The following is a 20,059-nucleotide window of genomic DNA, read 5'->3' on the forward strand; positions in this document are numbered from 1 at the left end:
GGCTCAGAGAAGAGCTCGAGAGGATGTGGAGGGTGAAGGTAACGGTGGTCCCCGTGGTAATCGGAGCACTAGGTGCGGTGACTCCCAAGCTAGGCGAGTGGCTCCAGCAGATCCCGGGAACAACATCGGAGATCTCTGTCCAGAAGAGCGCAGTCCTGGGAAAAGCTAAGATACTGCGCGGGACCCTCAAGCTCCCAGGCCTCTGGTAGAGGACCCGAGCTTGAAGGATAAACCGCCCGCAGGGGCGTGCTGGGTGTTTTTTATATATATATATATATACATACATATGTGTGTATATATATATATACATACATATGTGTGTGTGTATATATATATATATATATATATATATGTATATGTATATACATGTGTGTATACATACATATACACACATGTATACGTATGTATACACACACACACACACACACACACACACTATTAGTCGTACTCGTACTCCCACTGATTAGTACACCAATGTCCCGAGTTAACCCAACTCACAACTGCCATTCTTTTTCATGTTTGGTTGTTGAACATTGCTGATCCCTCTATAAACGGTTCAAGCGTTCCTTTGCAGCTTCTCTCCGTTTCCATCTCGGAGTCTGACATTTGGTGAAAGCTGCATGCAGGCGTGCGCTCGCTCCCGCAGCCAGAGGCATTTCTAGCAATGGAGCTGCACGCACAAAATCCAACATGCAAATCTCTGCCTTTCAATCCCCATGTGCAAATCTCACACATTAGGACGGTTCCCAGTGCATGCACACACAAAAGTAATCACTTTTCTGATAAAGTAGATACCCCACTGCCCTCACATTCAGAGTTTTTAGTGGTTCAACACTTCCATAGAAGTGCAACCTTATCCTTCCAATTTATGTTCCCTTTCAATCTCAGGGCAGGTGCTGAAATGGCAAACTAAATAACTATCAGTTTTATAGAACGGGCAAGAGAAGGGGAGGAGAATAAGAGAAAATAAGACAGCACTTCCCTAACAGTAGCTGTGTGTGTGAGAGAGGGAGAGGGAGGGAGAGAGAGGGAGAGGGAGGGAGAGAGAGGGAGAGAGAGGGAGAGAGAGGGAGAGAGAGAGGGAAAAGCAGAGGGAAGGGAGAGCAGAAGAGCTTAGAGAGGGGATCTGCATTGCAAGTAGCTCTGAGTGCAGCAAGCGGTGGCTGTTTTTTCTCAACCTGTTTTTGTTTTTCTGGAGAGGGGAACAAGAACAAGGAGAAGATCCGAGCGGAGGAGTGCAGTTTATAAAAGTCCAGGCTGTGTCTAAAGCTACAGGGAGGACGAGGGAGGAGAGAAGCCGGGAGGAACACAAGGCAGCAATGGATAACAGAGTCCAGTCTGACCCTGGGATGGCCTGGATTCACACACTGCTGCTGAACTCCATCCAGCACACACATTAGGCTGCTAACGCCACTGAGGTACAGTACTAAACATACACCAGCAATAACTCTGAAATAACAAATTAAGTCATGAAACCAACACACACATTCCATCTTGTCTCTGATATCAGACGGCTGCTGTGAGTGGAAGTTGAGTTGCCCGAGAGTGCAGGCTGTGCTTTGTGTGATACACTTGAGGAAAGTAGTGCTGTGCAGCTCGTCAGGTGCATTGCATAAATATGACAGCTTATAAACTCTCAGCTGGATACAGGAAGCACAGTCATGAGACGGGTTATCAGGTGTATTGTCTACCAACAAAAGGCGTCCATTTGAACACATTCTTTAAAGCCATGTGTGTGGTAGAATCAAGTTAATAGCTTAACCATTGTGCTGGCTTCCCCGCTTAGGCAAAGTCTTCAGATAGTCAAGTTACCCAACTCAAATTGATGCATGTATCCTGCCAGTGAGATTATTAGCTTCTGCTTTAATGTATTCTCTTGGAAGAAGCTGCTTCTTGCATCTGTAATGTTTCCAGCTGCTCCCTAGGCAGTGTAGACTAAGGTGAGCCTTGAATGTGATGGTTACAGTGGAGCAGTGAGTTGTTGCAGAGTGGGGCAGGTAAGTGCATGTCTGGAATATGCTGGATGAAGGGTTGTTAAAAACTACACAGGGCTGAAACTTGGCACTTCAGCTCAAACACGCTGCTCAGTTCTCCTCCTTGTTAGATTTTAGCATAATACTCAAATCCACCTCTGTGTTTGTGGCTCCTGGCTAAGAGCTTGTTACTAACCCTTCCCTTTTCTGGCTCCGTGTGCTTCGAAACGTGTGAGTGCTTGTATTAATTAATGCCTTCATCTGCATATGTGACACGAAGGGCTTATTCAAAAGCCCCAAACTGGCCAAATTGCTGACGCCGCTTCATCAGTGAATAAAACAGTAATGCACCGATGACATTTAATAGCTGGAAGCTGCTGTGTTTCTCTCGCTCACCCACTGAGAGAGAACACTCTGACTTGTTCTGAATGTCTTTCTACTATCATCAGCAAAATCCCAGGTGATGGCTGGCCCTCTTTCTGCTATCCTGATGACTAAGTGCGTTGTCATGTGAGTTGACGGCTGCCGATGATGATGGCGATGACGACGATGATGATGTGTATGGATAGTCTGGAGATTCATATTTTGACTGGAGCACAATTAGATAGTTGTGAGCGGTTTTGTGGATTATCTGATTTACTGCGGTGTGTTTGTCTCGAATGAGCCATATGCACATCATACGGGCAGAAAGTGTAAATCAGGACCTTGGACTGTTTTACTACACTTTATTACAGGCTGGAGATCGTCTCTCTGATAATCTATCTATCTTTTTTCTCATTGGAGGGAAAGAAAGATGTTTGATGACTGACTTGTTTTTCTTTCTGACTACATTTTTTGGTCTCCCAGCAAATGACTGAAGTTCTGATTTCACTCTGCACGCCTGCTGATATCACAGATTTATAACTTTGCTTGCCGCAGGAGCCCTGCCTTTCCCCAACACTTCCTCCCCCACACAACTGCATGTCTGCAGAGCACCTGCCCCATCACCTGCCACTCAGACACTGGCTGTCTGAGTGTGTGTGTGTATGTCTGTGTGTGCATGTGCACATGTTTGTGTAGGTGTGTGCAAAGTTTAGGAAAGCAATCCTGGATGCCACACCTCTCGATCCTCCCACCTCACCTATCCCTGCTAACCTTGCATGCAACTGCTTCCCTGTTTACCTCATGGGATTTATAGATGTTCACAAACATTGTCATAAGTGCCTCTGCTCTGGTTTCCTCACTCACCTGTTTTCCTTAAAAACTAGGCTAAGATCACTAAGCAGCACTGACTGAGAGCAACCTGTCATTTAACCATGAGTGACACTGATATTTTAAACTTACTTGGTCATGTTCCTTTTTTTTTTTTGGCTTGTGGCCTAAATAGCAGCAGTGTTAACAGCCCATAATAGCAGCCTTTTGCTCCTGTTTGTGTGATTTCGAGTTTCTTTGTTTGTCTCCTGCCTCAGCTTAGCGGTCAATTTCAGAGGAATGAGTGTGCCGAGTCATCCGGGGAATGTGGAAAAGTGTCTCCTGCGTATCATCTGGGGGTAGGGCGCCTCTCAAGTTGGACGTGAACTTGTCTTCAAAACCTGTACTCTGAAACAGGCCACCTACTGAGTTAAAAGCCTCTGCACTCAGTTAATAATGATAAGCAAGGCAATGGCTTTGATTTGTATTTAGAAACGTTTTTTTCTGAGGCAAGCAGGAGGCTCCAGCCTCGCTTTGAAAACATAAACTTTTTACTTTTTAGGCAGCAGTCCATGGCTCTGTCAGAGGGCTTTTTGGCCCATATACAAAGGTTAAAACCAACAGAATTTTGAAATCTAAACCCAGGGGCGATGTGTACAGAGCACTGCCCTGACTGCGTTGCTGCACACCTGTCTAAGACTGTAGCCCCAGGTTATTGACTTGGCCAGTGAGACGCATCGTGTGTTCACATTTGGGCTCGTGCACGATAATGCATTCTTGGGTTTGGAAGCAGTGCCCTTCATTAAAATGTTTTCTGCACATCTGTGCTCTTCAGGAAAAAAAACATAAACCAGGTGTTGCTTTCACATTCATCTGCAGCATGTCTTCTTTCCCAATTTAAAGGCCATTCAGCTCTCTTTCACACCCACTAATCCCCTCGATGCTGCTCGTATTCACAGTTTGGTTTTGAATAGTTTACAGCTTTAGCTCTCAGCTAAACACGAATCATTTCTGAATGGTCATCTCATCAGGCGTGCTCCACTTTTGCCTGATCACATTTCAAAACAACTTATAGCTTGTCCGTGCCTGTCCGCATGATAAAAGCGAGGAGCATGGGTAGGGCTCGGTGCTGAGAGATACTGTAGTTAAAAGTGCAACAGAGAGCGTGTGTGCAAACACAGGAGCTGATGAATGCGAGAGATGCAGCAGCAGTTTGGTGTAAAGTAGGTCAAACTCTCGAGAGCTCGTGGCAAAAGATCAGATTAGGAATCAAAGTGCTCTGATTGACAGTTGAAGAACTAACAAACCCCCCATCCTCCTGTTCAGCAGACAGATGTAAGCCATAAACTAAAATGAAACCAATGCAGTTGCATGAATGGCAGTCAGTTATTAGAACTCTTCTGGGCTAAAAACAAAAAACAAAAAAAAAAACATAACAAAACAAAACAACCCAGAGTAATAAATTGAAAGGATGTGGTTTGTGACAGGCTGGAGCCTCCCCCAGCTACCACTGGGTGAGAGGGAGGGTACACCTACAAGGTCGCCAGTCTGACCACACAGACACGGGGAGAACATGCACACAAAGACCCAGTCAAATGGTTGTCGAACTCAGGAGCTTCTTGCTGTGAGGCAACCTCTGCTCCACTGTGCCACTTGAAAACAAAATGTAAACTTTTATCAACAAACCAAATCATTTGTCAGGAACTATTTTCAGCTGTGGAGTAATCCGGATTAGATGTTTGAGTATTTAGAGCAGTATATGTAGGACTGAGTTTAAACTATAGTTGTACAAAAGGGTTAGGTTTGTGTATGGGATTTTCTATGCCCCCTTAATGCACCATCGGGGTGCATGTCCGCAACTTTAGTTCAGGGACAAACGGCAGCCGAACAACGGACAGTGTGTGCGTTCATAAGACCAAACCACACACATACACACCCACACACACTCTCTCGCCCAGCTGCGGGCACATTCTCAATTGGAAATACAAAGAATGACAACTTTATTCCTGGACTCTGCCTGTTTGTTCCTCTTACATCTGAACATTTGCAAGTGTTCTGACCCGACACTCTGAAGTGATTGCTGCCAGCTCAGATTTCTTTAACCCTTCTGAACAATAGTGATTTGCTTATGTTTGTAGTAATGAATAAAGACACCCAGGAGTATCAGAGTACTGTGTTTAAAATATTTTTTAGCATGGAGGAATATGTTTTATCAGCCTCTGGATATATAGCATTGGGGTTTCTTGCTAATATTTTAAGGTGCAGTGTAAAGTGTCCTGAACTTCTTCTGTGAATTGGTGCTCAAATTAGCTAAAGAGAAAAAATATATAGGATACTAGCATTAGCTAGTCAGGTAAGAGAGTCAGTTAAATCTAATATGTATGAATATCTAAAGGCATTTATCTAGTGGTTGGAGAAAAAGAAGATATTTGAAGACTTGATGATATGTATAATGGAACGTTTACTATAAAAACGACATGCTTGCTGAATTTTAACTAATCTGATTGGGTTTAACTTTTCATATCTCCGCATAACCTGCTAAAACAGCTCTCCTTTTTTTCAAATCTCATTGCATTCTGATAACCATCCTCTGTCAGAAGGTGCTCATTATCAGATTTTCTGGATTAACAACCTGTTGGATCTTTGGCTCTCCATCTACATGGTAGCTTTTGCGACTCCTGACAAAGCACCATAATTAGATCAGGTTATTTCCATAAGTTTTGTCAATAGCTCCTTTGTGTCGTTGCTATCCTGGCTGCGTGTCTCTTGTGCATCAGCTTATCTGACTGCAGTTGTCATGGCGGATGAGTGAAGCCGGGAGTGGGGGGCAGGAGAAAGGTTAAAGGTCCAAAAGTCTTGGCGTTTATGCGTGAGATGGTCGCCATTTTTCCAGGCTGTTAAATGAGGGTTCACTGTTTGTTCATCTCTGCTAGCAGGAAGCCCACTGGCCGAGACAAGGTTAGAGAGGGCCTCTCTACATGTTGTCGGTTTCAATTAAAGGCTGGGAGCCCCTCTCTCTGCCACACGCACACAGACATTCAGCTGTACCTTTTGAGTTGTAGCTTTGTGCGATTATTAGCTGGGTTGTCAGCATGCATCTTCATAGTGTCCCAGTAGGTCATGGGTAAGTTGCCTGAGGCTTTAGGGGAGGATTAGGAGAACCCACACCATGTGTAAACATTTAGGTAACCCTCCCACTAACACCACCACTACCAACCTTCTCTGTAGCCTCCGGGGTACTCACCTGTCGCCACTGGTGGAGGCTGGAAGAAGAAGTACGAATACCAAGAAACTAAACTGCCTGACCTAAAATTCACCCATCTGCTTTAAAACTGCTGACATGTTTGATCTGACAAAAGAAATGCTGATTAGCGCGTCAACCTGGACTACTTCTTTCACTAGAATTCAGCACAGCTTAATTTTGAAAGATTAAAATGAAACACCATGAATACCACCTTATTTTCCACACACGTGTCTGTGTTGCACATTTGAAGCGGTGCACAAAATAAACCTGAACTGAGGCAAATTTCCATCAGTGCGGTTGAATTAATTTCACCTTAATTAAATGCATATTTTAAGAATCAGCCGGGAAAGTGCAACTGCACTATAGATGCGTTATCAACTGTAAGCAATCAGAAAATACTAACAGATAAATAGCAAAACACTTTCTAATGATTTAAGCCGTCATAATCATCCATAAAATGCTGTTTTTAAAACTATGGTAGCTGCACTGAAGCACAAGGTTCAATTGCAACATTAATAACAACTCCAAAGGCTGTGGTTTCAAAGATATTTACTCATTTGCTAAACATGCCTACCTCTGTAATATTCTGTTAGATCTAAATTTTCTCGACAAGTTCCCAGCTGCCTTTAACTGTTCGTATGCCAACGCATCATAATTTGCATCAAATTAGTCCTAGTTAGACATCGTTTTTTGCTCTACAGCAGCTTGTAGGATCTCATCAGAACTGAACACGCTGTGAAATATGCTGTTGCAACAACAGAATACTGCATCAGACGCTTTATGCTTTCCATTTTGAAAGCTGTTTCACATCTGTCCCAGCGCTCAATGGAAATATTTCGAAGAAAACAGAGAGCTGAGGAAGGCGCTTTTCCCTGACGCTGAATGATGTCACGTCTTGTCTCGGCAGACAGTGCTGTGCTCTTTAGCCTGCTGCTTGGCAATTAGTGGTCCGATGTGACCGAGCTGAACTGCGATCTCACACATACACGTGAGATGGTCGCACCACACTGCCAGGACACTCCACGTCTGTCTGACCAAACACACTGAGGACGGGCAGTCATGGAAAAAAGTGTGACTGTGTGTGTGTTATCTTTTCATTGTGCCTGGTTATTCATATTTCTGTCATAAGGCATCGTAACGCTGCAACCTTAAAACCTTAAATTATTGTATTTTATCACTGGCGCCTCTTATGGAGCGTTGTGTGGGTTGCAGCATCATAGCAAAGCAAAGTGTGCATTGGCCTGAAGGTTAGGAAAGTAAAGTGTTTATACTGGATCCTGATGATCAGGATTAGTTTATCTTAGTTTATCCATTCAGCCCGGCAGTGTTTTTGTTTTAAGCTCAGTTTAGTTTAAGCTGGATTCCACAGTGGCTTTAATCATTTATTGTTTAACATTTACTATATAAGCAAATGCACACTATTGTAATCTTTGCATTCTTGTAAAAAACCATATAAACATGTTTTTTTTATTGCTACTATGTCTGTGTCGTTTTTTTTTAAAAAGCCGTTTTTATCCCTTGACGTTGGTTGACGGAGAGTCACTAAATGACAAAGTATCTTTATCTCTATTTATTGTTTTTAGGGTTAGTTTTGGTCTTTTTTAGTTATTATAAAATGGGGCGCATTTATGGGGGGAAGATTCAAAGCTGTTCAGAACATTTGATAGAAACATGAGAGTCTGTGAAAGCAGCAGACCCAAAGTCGTGTAGACACCAGTCCCACAAACACAAATGCACCAGATCCTCACCGCGCTGGTGATGAAACGCTCGGTATTTTTACTTTCTTTCAGTTTGTTTGGTGAGTGCAGATCATCATTTCAGCTAGTTTCTATTTTTTGTTATTTTTAAAATGACTAGATTTTTTTTATTTCAGCAACTGAAAGTTTTTTACTAAACCTAGTTTTAGTCTTACTCAACGTAGAGATTTTTGTTGGGGGGTGGGGGGTGCGCCTTTATCTGACATATTGAGATAGCACATTTCCAAAGAACTAAAATAATGTACATTTTTAAGTGTTATCTATTTTATCTTGACTAATCATCAACACGCTTTATTTTTCCTAGTTTGTGATGTTAGACGACATTGTCTGTTTCCGGCCAGGGAAATGGCATCAGTGAAAACTTTTTTTTTTTTTGAAGAGGCTAGATCTACTCTTATACCGTTTCTTAGTTTTATGATCCCTGAAAATAAAAATCCTTTAGTTTTTGTACTTTTGGAGACCACAAGCTCAGTCTTCGTGGGCTCAGATCAGCGTTACTTCTTTCAGGCTGCGATTAATGTGCGTTCAGCTCTCTAGTGAGTATTTACAGACGCAAATGTGGAAAAGACTTAAAATAAATTACAGTGCCTGTGTTGATAGCTGGATTACTTTGGCTGTTTATTGTTGTCAGCTAGCCAGTTAGAAAAATCCCGTGGAGCTGCACCATGGCAGAAGGTAACTTTTGAATCCAAGTGGGAACTGGGAATGTATACAGCGGTTGCCGTGTTTTAGTAGATCAAAGGTCAAACACAGCGAGATAACAGCAGTAGTAAGTGCTGCGTGGGACGGGTTCATGTTGATGTTTGAATAATATCTTGATCACCAACAAGTTTGTGATAGATTTGCTTACGTGCCCATTTAAAGCAGTGCTACCTTTATACACCCTAGCATTAGTAAAATAAACAGTGTAGACATGTACATCTTCACTGTCAAAAACCACAAACAGCTCCAGCAATGAATCCATTTGTTTTAAACTCCCAGCAGCAAACATCAGACAAACTTTAATTATGCGATTACACAGCGTTTTGGCTCTGTTGACGTGCTGAATCAGCAATAGATTTATGCTCATATTCCTGCGCTTATCCCCATTAAAGGATTATTTTGAGACGTATCACAATTAAAAGTGCTCCTCGTTTGGCTGCTGGCATTAAATGCACGCCACAGCGCCACTCATTAACTTCTGTATGCAGACACGCTGTCTTAGAGCAGCCTAGTGAAATTACAGGTGGGGAAACACTGGCAGCAAAGTCCACAACAGTCACAAAATAACACCCTGCTGTGACAAGGGAAATTACACGTCTTTGGAATTGAAATTTTAATAGTGCATAGATATAATTGTATCAGGGAGAGGAATGCGCAGCACATGTAATCGGATGCTTTCATGTTTTGATAAAACACAGCAGTGGGATTTATTCTCAGCTCTTTAAATCTTTCTCTTGGTCAAATGAAAAGATGAAACTAATGCGCTGCGCAGATTTATGTTACATTTAACGTGCTGTTAAAGGCTTATGTGAACATTCATTCATTAGGATAGATTATTTCCCTTATTTGCTAGACAATACACTATAAACGACAGCGGTAGAGAGGGTTTAGCTAATACTTGACGTACACTACAGCAGGATTAGAGTATAACCAGCCAGTAATCACATGCAGATACCAGTAAGCTGGTGTCATTATGCAGCAGTGGTCGAGATGTGTTTATATGGCTCAGTGGCTGCACTATATGAGTGGATCAGTATAAGCAGTTCCCACACCCTCTCAGGTGTCCTGTGCTCAGGGCGGCCTGGCCCAGGTACACAGATAAAGGCTGCCTTTGTCTGCAGCGGGGAACAGGTAACCATTTGAGCCTGCCTACCGTGTGTGTGTGTGTGTGTGTGTGTGTGTGTGTGTGTGTGTGTGTGTGTGTGTGTGTGTGTGTGTGTGTGTGTAAGAAAGAAACAGAGAGATAGGATTGACTGGTCTGCCTACCTTTGCCACAAGAACAGGTGTGGCTTTTCAACGGCCTCATATTCATAGCATACACATCTGCGCTCAACAAAAAGGAAGGTAAACTGTGATTTCCAGTCCGTGATTCTCCAGGCAAACAGGCAACATTACAAACATACTCTCAGTGAAAGCACGAGTGTATGCTTTTATCCACTTAAGGGACACTAGGCGCATGCCAATTACAGGTACTCAGGTTAATGGGATACATTAATGTAAAATGTAAGCTTCTCGTAAACATTTGCAGTGTGAGAATGATGATTAAACTCTAAATTACAAAAAAAACATCCCCAAATTAAAGGGTATAATTTCTGGCTACAGAGAGCCTGCACTGTGTGTGTGTGTGTGTGTGTGTGTGTGTGTGTGTGTGTGTGTGTGTGTGTGTGTGTGTGTGTGTGTGTGTGTGTGTGTGTGTGTGTGTGTGTGTGTGTGTGTGTGTGTGTGTGTGTGGGCTGTTGTGGAAAAATACCGATAGAAAAGTTAAAAATTAACATACAGCCCTGTATTGTCATACAGTACACTATTTTTGCACTCTGTGAGTTTACAGGAGTTTAAAATAATCAAGTGAAGCTGGATAGATTTAAAATTAAACATGCAGGCTAACATATTTTATCCTGCAGTGCTAACAAGTTATGCTGCAAGATATATATTTTTCATGAGCATTCAGTAGTTATCTTTATTAAAAATGAACAAAAAAAAGAAGTGACTGAAAACAAATGTGGCACAAATGTGAGCGTGCATGTGTGGAAAACGGTATTAGTGCTTGCAAATTTGTTTGCTACGTACAGTTTAACCAAGTGCTTCAGGCACAAGAACATATATTTTTAAAAAAAACTTGACCTGACAAAGAAATTAACTTTTTGTTATTATTGCCAAGAAAACAGAAGAATCTGGTGTGCTGCCATCGACAGCAGTGTGATTATGCCAGAACCACATGCCTAGGTTCCTGCGAGGATGTGACTTGAATATAAAAACTATTTTTTAATAATCCCTACCTCTATATCCCTCTGTGTGTGTGTGTGTGTGTGTGTGTGTGTGTGTGTGTGTGTGTGTGTGTGTGTGTGTGTGTGCGCTGTACGTTCGTGTCTGCCTTATTCTTTTCCCTAGGTGTTTAGGCCAAAAGTTGAGGATTACTTGCCCAGGAAGCAGTGTAAGCAGAGACAGAGCTCCACTGGTGTGTGTGTGTGTATAAAGAGCCTGTCAGGAGAGCTAACTTTATGACCCGCTGCTGTGTTTCAGCAGACACTCACTGTAAATAGTCAATCACTAAAGGTGCCTGCTGAAGACAGCAGCTGACAGGAAGTCAGAACAACAACCAGACTGACAGATGAGTGTAGAGCTCAGGTGAAAGGTGAGAGTGCTGACGATCTCTTCCTCCGTCTGTTCTTCTGTTGTGGTATTCTGTCTGGAGCTGCAGTGTGTGCACGTGTGTGTGGAGATGTTAAGTACAGGGGGTGAATGCTGTGTGGAGAAAAGTCCTTTAATTAGAGCAGGAAGACACTGCATCAGACTTAAATGTGCGTGCGTGCGTGCGTGTGCGCGCATGTCTGCACATGTCAGTTTCAGGGTCCTTTTTCATGGAGCTGTATATGTGCCTTTATCCTGCTGCACGAGTTGTAAAATGTGAAGAAAGTGTTTTAGAAGGTCGTTCTTGTGCCACCTCCACACAGTCGGCATCCATAAATGATCTAAATGGTTTCACAAACTTCCAGAATTTGGACTGCTGCTTATTAGAACTGAAAACACCGAAACACTCGATCGATTGTTAGGAATCCTCTGGCGACACTAAGCCAGGCTGCAAACACTGAGCCGCGTCCGACCATGTTCGATTGCAAGATAAGTGGTATGCTGCTGTAGTCATTCTGTCCAGCAAGGTGGTTGGAGGAATTATGTTTGCTCCATGTTTTTCAGATGTTACTGCAGAATTAAATGCTATTTTTTAGGCAGTTCTAAATCCTGAATGTAGATTTTCTAAATCCTTTTTTTATCCAGTCCCTTATGAGCCACTGTTTACCAAAGCTATTAACAAAGTTCCAGTCTGCAGCTCATTTGCATTTGAATTAGAAAATAAGAATTTGTGATCTTCCCTCTCTTCTTTTTTAGCTCTCATGTGCCCGTTCAGCGATGCTCCCCGGGTATGGGTTCTCACCTTTGCCTGACTTCCAGCCTCACCTTCATGCCATTCGCTGCCCAGGAGAAGCCCCCAGCATGTGGATCCCGGGCGGCTCGGCAGAGTCCCAGAGTCTGAGTGAATCCACCGAGGACAGACGTCTCATCCACATGTGTCACCACAAGCACGTTGCTGTGTGCCAGCAGGAAACGCTGGCCTTTTTTGAGCTACAGCCAACAGCGACTCACAAATTAAATGGTTTTGGCTCCTCGAGGCCGGCCATTATACCACACGCACAGTGCACAACACACTCGCAGCATCTGAATGGTTGCAGACAGACGCTAAACGAACAGAATGACACATGCAGCAGAGGCCGCAGGACAGACAGCGAGCGTGGAACAAATCTGAATTCGAACTCTCCCACACTCGCCGCAGGTGACGGCGAGCTTGAATGCCAAAATGGCAGCAGGACTCGTTCGCAGGAGGAAACTGAAAAGCCACAAACGGTCACGACAGTATGTCGTCCTCTCCACGCTGCTCTTAGCCTCCCTCTATCGTTCCCTCTGTCCTCTCTGTACACAAACAGAGACTCCTTGGAATCTCAGCTACCGTCGTCACCAGAATGTCCTGGCATTCAGGGCCCAGACTCCTGCCAGCCTCAGAGGAGAACATCACAGGCTTCCCTGAAAGAGAAATCCATCCGTGAGTGTAAACCTTTTGTTTGATTTGGCAAATTAGGCTCTAAAGCTCCTTAACATTCTTTCTTCTCATCTAATAAAGTAATTTTCTCATGCGCAGGGAGAAAGATGCAGGTTTATTCCCCAGACAGTCCGAGTGATGAATCGCTCAGCAGCCCAGTCCTGGAAGCAGACTACATCTTTCCTGGACCTTTTGCATCTTTCTTAGAGGAAGACCTCAGCGGAATATCTTCACTAGAGACCATTTCAAGTCCCTCATCCACAGACGGTGCTACGGATCTCTCAAACACCAGTCACGATGATATTTTTAATCTACCCGAAGAACCGTTGCAGATAATAGAGGACTCGATGCCATGTGTAGGAGAGGTGAGTGGCAGCATGGACACATCGATCGCCGCGGGTGGAGGGAGCTCTTTGTCACGCACCCGCCAAGGCGACCAGGAACGGCGGCGCTTCTCAGCTTCAGAGATAATATCGAGGCTTCAGCTATCGCAAAGGAAGAACTCCTTCACCTTGAAGCTGGGGAAGTCGCTCTCTGCTCGGGTAGCCTCCAGGGACAGACAGAGCTCCAGCAACCTCAACCCCAACACCGACTGTGAGTAGACAACAGTGATGGATCAATCAAGAGTTTTCCAAAGCAGCCCAACGGATTATAACAGATCAGTGAGACAAATTAAAGATGACTTAATAAGATGACTACCACAGCATGCTGCTTGGGGCAGTTTATTCATTTACTTCTTCCAAAAGTTTCAATCTTAAATGCCTATTAGAAATTTAGCATTTACTGAGCAGAGGCAAGAGTGACCACAAGCTGCAATGACTGCAGGATTCAGCCACATTAAAAGTTCTGCTGTGCTTTAAACTCGAGGGGTGAATGTTAGTGGAACAAAGCCTAACCACTCAGGCAACAATCATGAAATCATCATCTCTAATAACTTTGCTATTGCTGCCAAGCACCAAGCACAGGCTGACTGTAGAGTGTACAAACTGACAGTGATAAATAGCTTTTCCTATGTTCTCAGAAAAGAAGCCTCAGGTTAATCCTTAGTGTAAAAAGTCATGAAAAAGAAAGTACAACAGTTCTTTGTCTCCTTTATTGCATGCGGTCTATCAGAGTAGGTCTCAGAAGGTCATGTCATAAATGCCATAAATCTCACATCCACTATCTGCATTTCATTCTCCTAAGGTAAGTCAAACTCAAAGCAGCGGAGCTCAGGAGGCTCCAGTGACAGCGCTCCCCAGAGTCCCGTGGGACCAGCACCTTCCTTTCCCAGCAGTGACAATGGGATGCCTTTGCAACGCTGGAGCGCCAAGCTCGGGTAAATAGTAGCAAAAATAGTGCTACTTAAAATCTGTAAAGAATAAATCAAACATAGAGTTTCATTTCCCATCGTTTCGCAGAATGCGTAAGAAATCCATAGAGGAGGACCTGAACACACATCCATCTGTTCCTAGTTCAAATCGACTGTCACGGTTTTTACCCAGCTGTAAGTTCGCTTCACTTACTGTTTGTTTTTTCCAAAACTGTAAGATATTCCAATCTTTACAAAGTCTTACCTGTTCTTTCCTGGAACAAACTTGCTCTTTTTGCAGCGATTCTGTACCAGGAATACAGCGACGTCGCCATCAATAGAGAGATCCAGAGGCAGCAAGGGAAGGAGCCGGGCACAGAGGAGGAGGGGCTCAGGGAGGAGGGCTCTGATGGGATCCCGTCTCCATCAAATCTGTCCCCATCCAGCTCCTTTCGCTCATCGCGGGGCTCTGCTTTTGCACTGTGGCAGGATATACCTGATGTTCGAAGCAGCGGGCAGCTCGACAACTTCAGCAACGAAGAAAGGAAATTACAGGAGGTGAGTAAAATATTACGTTTCCGTCTCATTTCATCTCTATTTCACTCTTACTGCTCTTTATAAAGCTGAATTGCTGCTTTTATCTAAACTCAGGCAAAGTTTGAGCTGGTGACGTCCGAGGCGTCGTACATTCGCAGCCTGACAATCGCAGTGGACCACTTCATGCTATCACCGGAGCTCGCAGACTGCCTCGGGGCTCAGGAAAAGCAGTGGCTCTTCTCCAAGCTGCCCGAAGTCAAAGATGTCAGTGAGAGGTGAAGTAACACGCAGCTGACGTCCTTCTGTTACCCTGAGGTCGGCGTGTGCTAACATCTCCAGTATCACATCTCCTTCTCTGAGTCTCTCCTCGCTTGTTGCCTGTAGATTTCTTCAGGATCTGGAGCACAGGCTGGAAGAAGACATTCTCCGTTTCGATGTGTGCGACATCGTCCTGGACCACTGCCCGTCTCTGCGAAGGGTTTATTTACCCTATGTCACCAACCAGGCTTACCAGGAGCAGACATACCAGCGTTTGCTGTGAGTGTAGAAACACATCAGCCCCGGGAGACGTGAGCACACATCTGCACATGTGCTTGACCGCAGTGCATAAAGTCTGATTGTTGTGTGGCTGTCTGAGAGTGCTCTGGTGTATTTTCACGCCTGCATGACTTAACTTGCAGATGATTCATCTCGACTAAGAGCATGTTTTCTCAAGCTGAATTGGATGCTGGAATTTCTCTGAAAGTCATTAAAACATTTCTCGCCCTGTCCTCTCAGGCACGAAAACCCTCGTTTCCCCGGCATCCTGGCTCGCTTGGAGGAGGACCCCATCTGCCAAAGACTTCCTCTGACCTCTTTCCTAATCCTCCCGTTTCAGAGGATCACGCGGCTTAAAATGCTAGTGGAGGTACACGCTTAAACATTCACTGCAGAATTCCAGTTGAAACCAATCATACGGAACTGCATACAGGATAACTCTTCGTTTTCCCCTGCGACATCACCACACAAAAGTATTGTTTACTCCTTGGAACATCTTCAAAACCATCTTTACTTTTCAGAATATCTTAAAGAGGACAACACCGGGTTCCCGAGATGAGGACACCGCCACCAAAGCTTTCAATGAGCTAAAAAAGGTGGTGATTATCATCTGTAATAGCCAGTTGGACGAGTACCAGTAGTGAGACATGACAGTAATCACCATGTTGGTATTTGTCTTCTTAGATCATCAAAGAATGTAACTCCAGTGTGCAGTCGATGAAAAGGATGGAGGAACTCATCCATCTCAACAAGAAAATCCACTTTGAGGGCAAGGTGAGGGAAGCGTTTGAAGGTTCCTCTTATTATCACATTTTTGTATTTTTTTTTGTTCATTAAAGCGGAGCCTGCTTCCTTTCTTTGTAGATCTTTCCTCTTATTTCCCAGTCACGTTGGCTGGTAAAGCACGGAGAACTCCTGGAAGTAGACACTCAGACAATGAGCATCTCTGGATCAAAGCTCAAGTTACCCACCAAGCCAGTGTACCTCCACCTGTTCAATGACTGCCTGCTGCTGTCCAGAAGGAAGGAGTGAGTTACATTCAGTGTGCACACAAAGAAAAGCTGAAATATTACTCTAATGATGCATAACATGAAAAGTGCCAAAGGTGTGGCCAGAAAAATTCATCCATTTTCAGTAAACTGCAAGCGGCACACTGGCGAGGATTGCAGTTTGGGTCATTTCCACCGGTCTGTCTCAGGCAGTAGAAGTCTGTGTTGACAGTCTAACCCCGGGCCATGAATTCACGTTGCAGAGCCCCATAAATGTCGGGGTGGGGGGAGTCCAGGATGTGCTCCCGCCGCTTTGATTATTGAGATCTGGGGACTCTTTGACCAAAAGCTGCTGTTTGGTCTCTTGATCTCATCAAGACTGATCACCCTCAGCATGAAAGTCGTCCCACTTTCACATCGAAGTTTAAGATCCCGTGTCAAAATGGAACAAATGCAGAGGGTCATAATAGGACTTCCGCAGAGCATTAAAAAGTGGTAAAAGTGCCAGAAGCGGCTCAGATATGCATGAGAAGATGATCTTAAAGGTGGTATCTACCTAGTTTAAAGGTGTTGTTTCAATTTGACAATTTGGTGTTTTTCCCAGACCTTTAACCCCACAGTGAGGTGATCAGGTGACTCTATTATGCTGTAGGCAGCATTTTGCTGCCATAATATTGGTTCGATTGTCCCTTTACAAGGAAGAATCCCTGCAAATCATTTCAAAGTTGTAGTGAACGCTCTTTATTGAGGAGTGGTGGAGTTTTTCCAATATTACAGGCTACACCTGCACCAAATAGGAAAAGATTGCTGCTTCATTCCTTCTGTAGAGTACCAAAACCAAGTAGAATGGGTAGGTGGTGCTAGTGGTTCAACAACTTACTGAGATGTAGTTTTATCTATGAATTTGTATATACTGCTTGCTATTGATCATTATACTAAAATGACCCATTGTCCTTTGCAGTACATGGAAGTTTATGGTGTTTGTACACGCTAAAATCGGAGAGTTGAAAGTGAAGGATCTCAGTCAGAAGCTGCAGGGGATCTCAGGCTTCATCTTCCACCTACAGCTGTGTGAAGGCCAGCAGCTCAAACATCAGATTCTGCTCAAATCACACACCGAGTGAGTGTCATGTCTATGTCAAAAGCTTCAGTCACAGCTGGATAAGTTAAGTTGTTTAACCGCTCCTGTCGGCTTTGTGTTTGCCAAGGAGCGGGAAGCAGAGATGGATCACCGCCATGTTTCCGTCTGACCCGCTCGTAGACATCGAGCAAGCCAATGAAAATGATGGTCAGTGGAGATCTATCAGTGCAGAAAGATTTAAGGCAACACTATTCACCTCCTCATTCATGTTCTCGCTTCGTGCCTTTTCCTATTAGATATATCGCAAGTTCAGTGCATCAAAAGCTACCAGGCTCAAGAGCACGATGAGTTAACACTGGAAAAAGCTGACATTCTTCACGCCAAGACAATTACAAGTGATGGTAAGAATCGGGCAGTCTGTTTTTTTTTTTTACCACTCCAGCCTGAACCTAAATGAACAGAACATGGATGCATTAAACACGCAGCTGTTTATTTGATGTCTAAGGGCTGCTGTGTTTCAACAGGCTGGGTGGAAGGCATCAGGCTGTCAGACGGGGAGCGGGGCTGGTTCCCCAAATGCTACGTGGAGGAAATCACAAGTCGCAGCGCGCGCCTCCGCAACCTCAGAGAAAATATCCGCATCAAATGTGTCACACAGAAACTGAAGGGAGAGCACTAACTCTTTTTAACTTGCAACTTGTCATGTGTTAAAGTTGCATTTTGAAGCTTGTGGATGATTGTTTTCTTTTTTAGATGGACGTGGGACCTCCGTAAAGTATGCAGGTGCTAAAACAAGCCAACGTGTTTTGATTGTTATCCCCGTGGTTGACATTAGCAGTTTCCTTTGGCACACTAGCTCCAGAAAGAGAGTGCAAAGCTTCTAATGCTCATTTTCCATTTGTAGTTTAGACTTTCCACACGTAAGACTGTAAACTACACAGGGGGATTACTTTATGCATGATTCGGTACCATTTTTACAGGCTGGAAAGAATGAAGAATGTCTGGGGCGATCGTGGCTCAAGAGTTGGGAGTTCGCCTTGTAATCGGAAGGTTGCCGGTTCGAGCCCCGGCTTGGACAGTCTCGGTCGTTGTGTCCTTGGGCAAGACACTTCACCCGTTGCCTACTGGTGGTGGTCAGAGGGCCCGGTGGCGCCAGTGTCCGGCAGCCTCGCCTCTGTCAGTGCGCCCCAGGGTGGCTGTGGCTACATTGTAGCTTGCCATCACCAGTGTGTGAATGTGTGTGTGAATGGGTGGATGACAGGTTGTGTAAAGCGCTTTGGGGTCCTTAGGGACTAGAAAAGCGCTATACAAATACAGGCCATTTACCAAGAATGTGGTTTAAATATGTGCACGTTCATCACCAGAGGTAGTAAATGTAAGCATCACTAAGCAAGTCTGTCACTGTTTTTCTATCATGGCTCATGTGGGGCACAATCTTACTTTGGGCTGTCTCCTGGCCTCTGTGGGGTGCTGCAGGTTCACTCTTCTAATAATCAGAAATGTGCTTGATGCGGGTGCTGCTTCTGAGATGCCTCAGGACACACCACAGGCAGTTTTTTCACATTCATATCTTCACGTGATATACGATTTTTTTACCAGTGCAACAGCGCATTATTGCCATCTACACCCTAAAGTGATAAGAATTTGGTCAAACATGCTTACCTCTTTACTAGAGGATGATACCTTTTTATCTGGACATGATCTGCAGTACCCATGCTGTGATGAAGTGCTTTCAGGACGGTATTTTAGAAATGAAACAAGTCGTAGGGTTTAATACCGGTTACACTGTATCCACATATGTAGCCAAACCCTGATATATTGTGTGTATTCCTCTGTGCCATAGACTTCCACTTTTGTTCAGAATCCACTGGTGACATCTCTAATTTGTCAGTCGCACCATGACTGGTGCACAACAACATAACATTGAAACATCTACTCCTGTTTTAGTAACATCTGCATGAAGTCAAAGCCGCAGCGAGCAGCTGTTGACCTATAAAACCAGGAACTGAAAAACCTACCAGTTTCACCTTGTCGGGCATTTACATTAACCATCCATGTGGTAAATGTGGACGTTTAGCGTTACATGTAATCATTTTAAAAACTTTTTTGACCCAAATTAGCAATATAATTGATTATACCGTTATACTAGAAATACTGAAAAAAAAAACTGCTTGCATACACTAAGCACTAACTTGCGTATAGGTCTCCATCCTTCAAATTATTTTGTGTAAAAATTCACAAGTGACCAATAGCACAGTGTGACTGAGCTGAAAGCTGTTGTTAATGAACCACTTTAATTAAGATTCCAGTGTAAATTCATCCAGCGGCACATGAAATGTTTGTAACACAGCTTATTTCTGTATCTCACTTCTTAGTTTTAATTTAAACTGTTGCAGTTGCAGTATGTGTATTTATAGTTACTCCTCTAGCTGGTTCCTCTCTAAGGAGATTCTGATGTAAATGTGTTTTCCGATAAAATGGGTTTGTGTATAAAGAGCAAAACGTTATGACTGTAATTTATATGAACTAAGATTTGACAAATACTATTGTATAAATATGACATTTGGAGTCAGTTTAATTCCCAACGCCACAGTAATTACAAGCGCTGTCAGACACTGGATGTTTTCTGGATTTCTGCACATTACTGTAAATGTTTTGCCTCTGAAATAAACAGATCCTTACAATATG

General features: G+C 43.8%; 1 protein-coding gene across 1 annotated transcript; it reads left to right on the forward strand.

The window, feature by feature from the left end:
* The first annotated feature begins 453 nt into the window (after positions 1 to 453).
* Positions 454 to 20,057, forward strand: arhgef19 (Rho guanine nucleotide exchange factor (GEF) 19). The gene is made up of 16 exons (XM_004570970.5): positions 454 to 1,418; positions 12,231 to 12,939; positions 13,036 to 13,530; positions 14,122 to 14,254; positions 14,337 to 14,422; positions 14,529 to 14,785; positions 14,879 to 15,039; positions 15,149 to 15,301; positions 15,542 to 15,671; positions 15,823 to 15,897; positions 15,986 to 16,075; positions 16,166 to 16,329; positions 17,252 to 17,410; positions 17,499 to 17,578; positions 17,668 to 17,772; positions 17,896 to 20,057. Exons 2-16 carry the CDS (start codon positions 12,252 to 12,254, stop codon positions 18,048 to 18,050), a joined length of 2,931 nt encoding a protein of 976 aa, XP_004571027.1. The 5' UTR covers positions 454 to 1,418; positions 12,231 to 12,251; the 3' UTR covers positions 18,051 to 20,057.
* The last annotated feature ends 2 nt before the right edge of the window (positions 20,058 to 20,059 follow it).

The sequence above is a fragment of the Maylandia zebra genome, linkage group LG20 (genome assembly GCF_041146795.1).
Source record: "Maylandia zebra isolate NMK-2024a linkage group LG20, Mzebra_GT3a, whole genome shotgun sequence".
In the NCBI taxonomy this organism is placed as follows: Eukaryota; Metazoa; Chordata; class Actinopteri; order Cichliformes; family Cichlidae; genus Maylandia; species Maylandia zebra.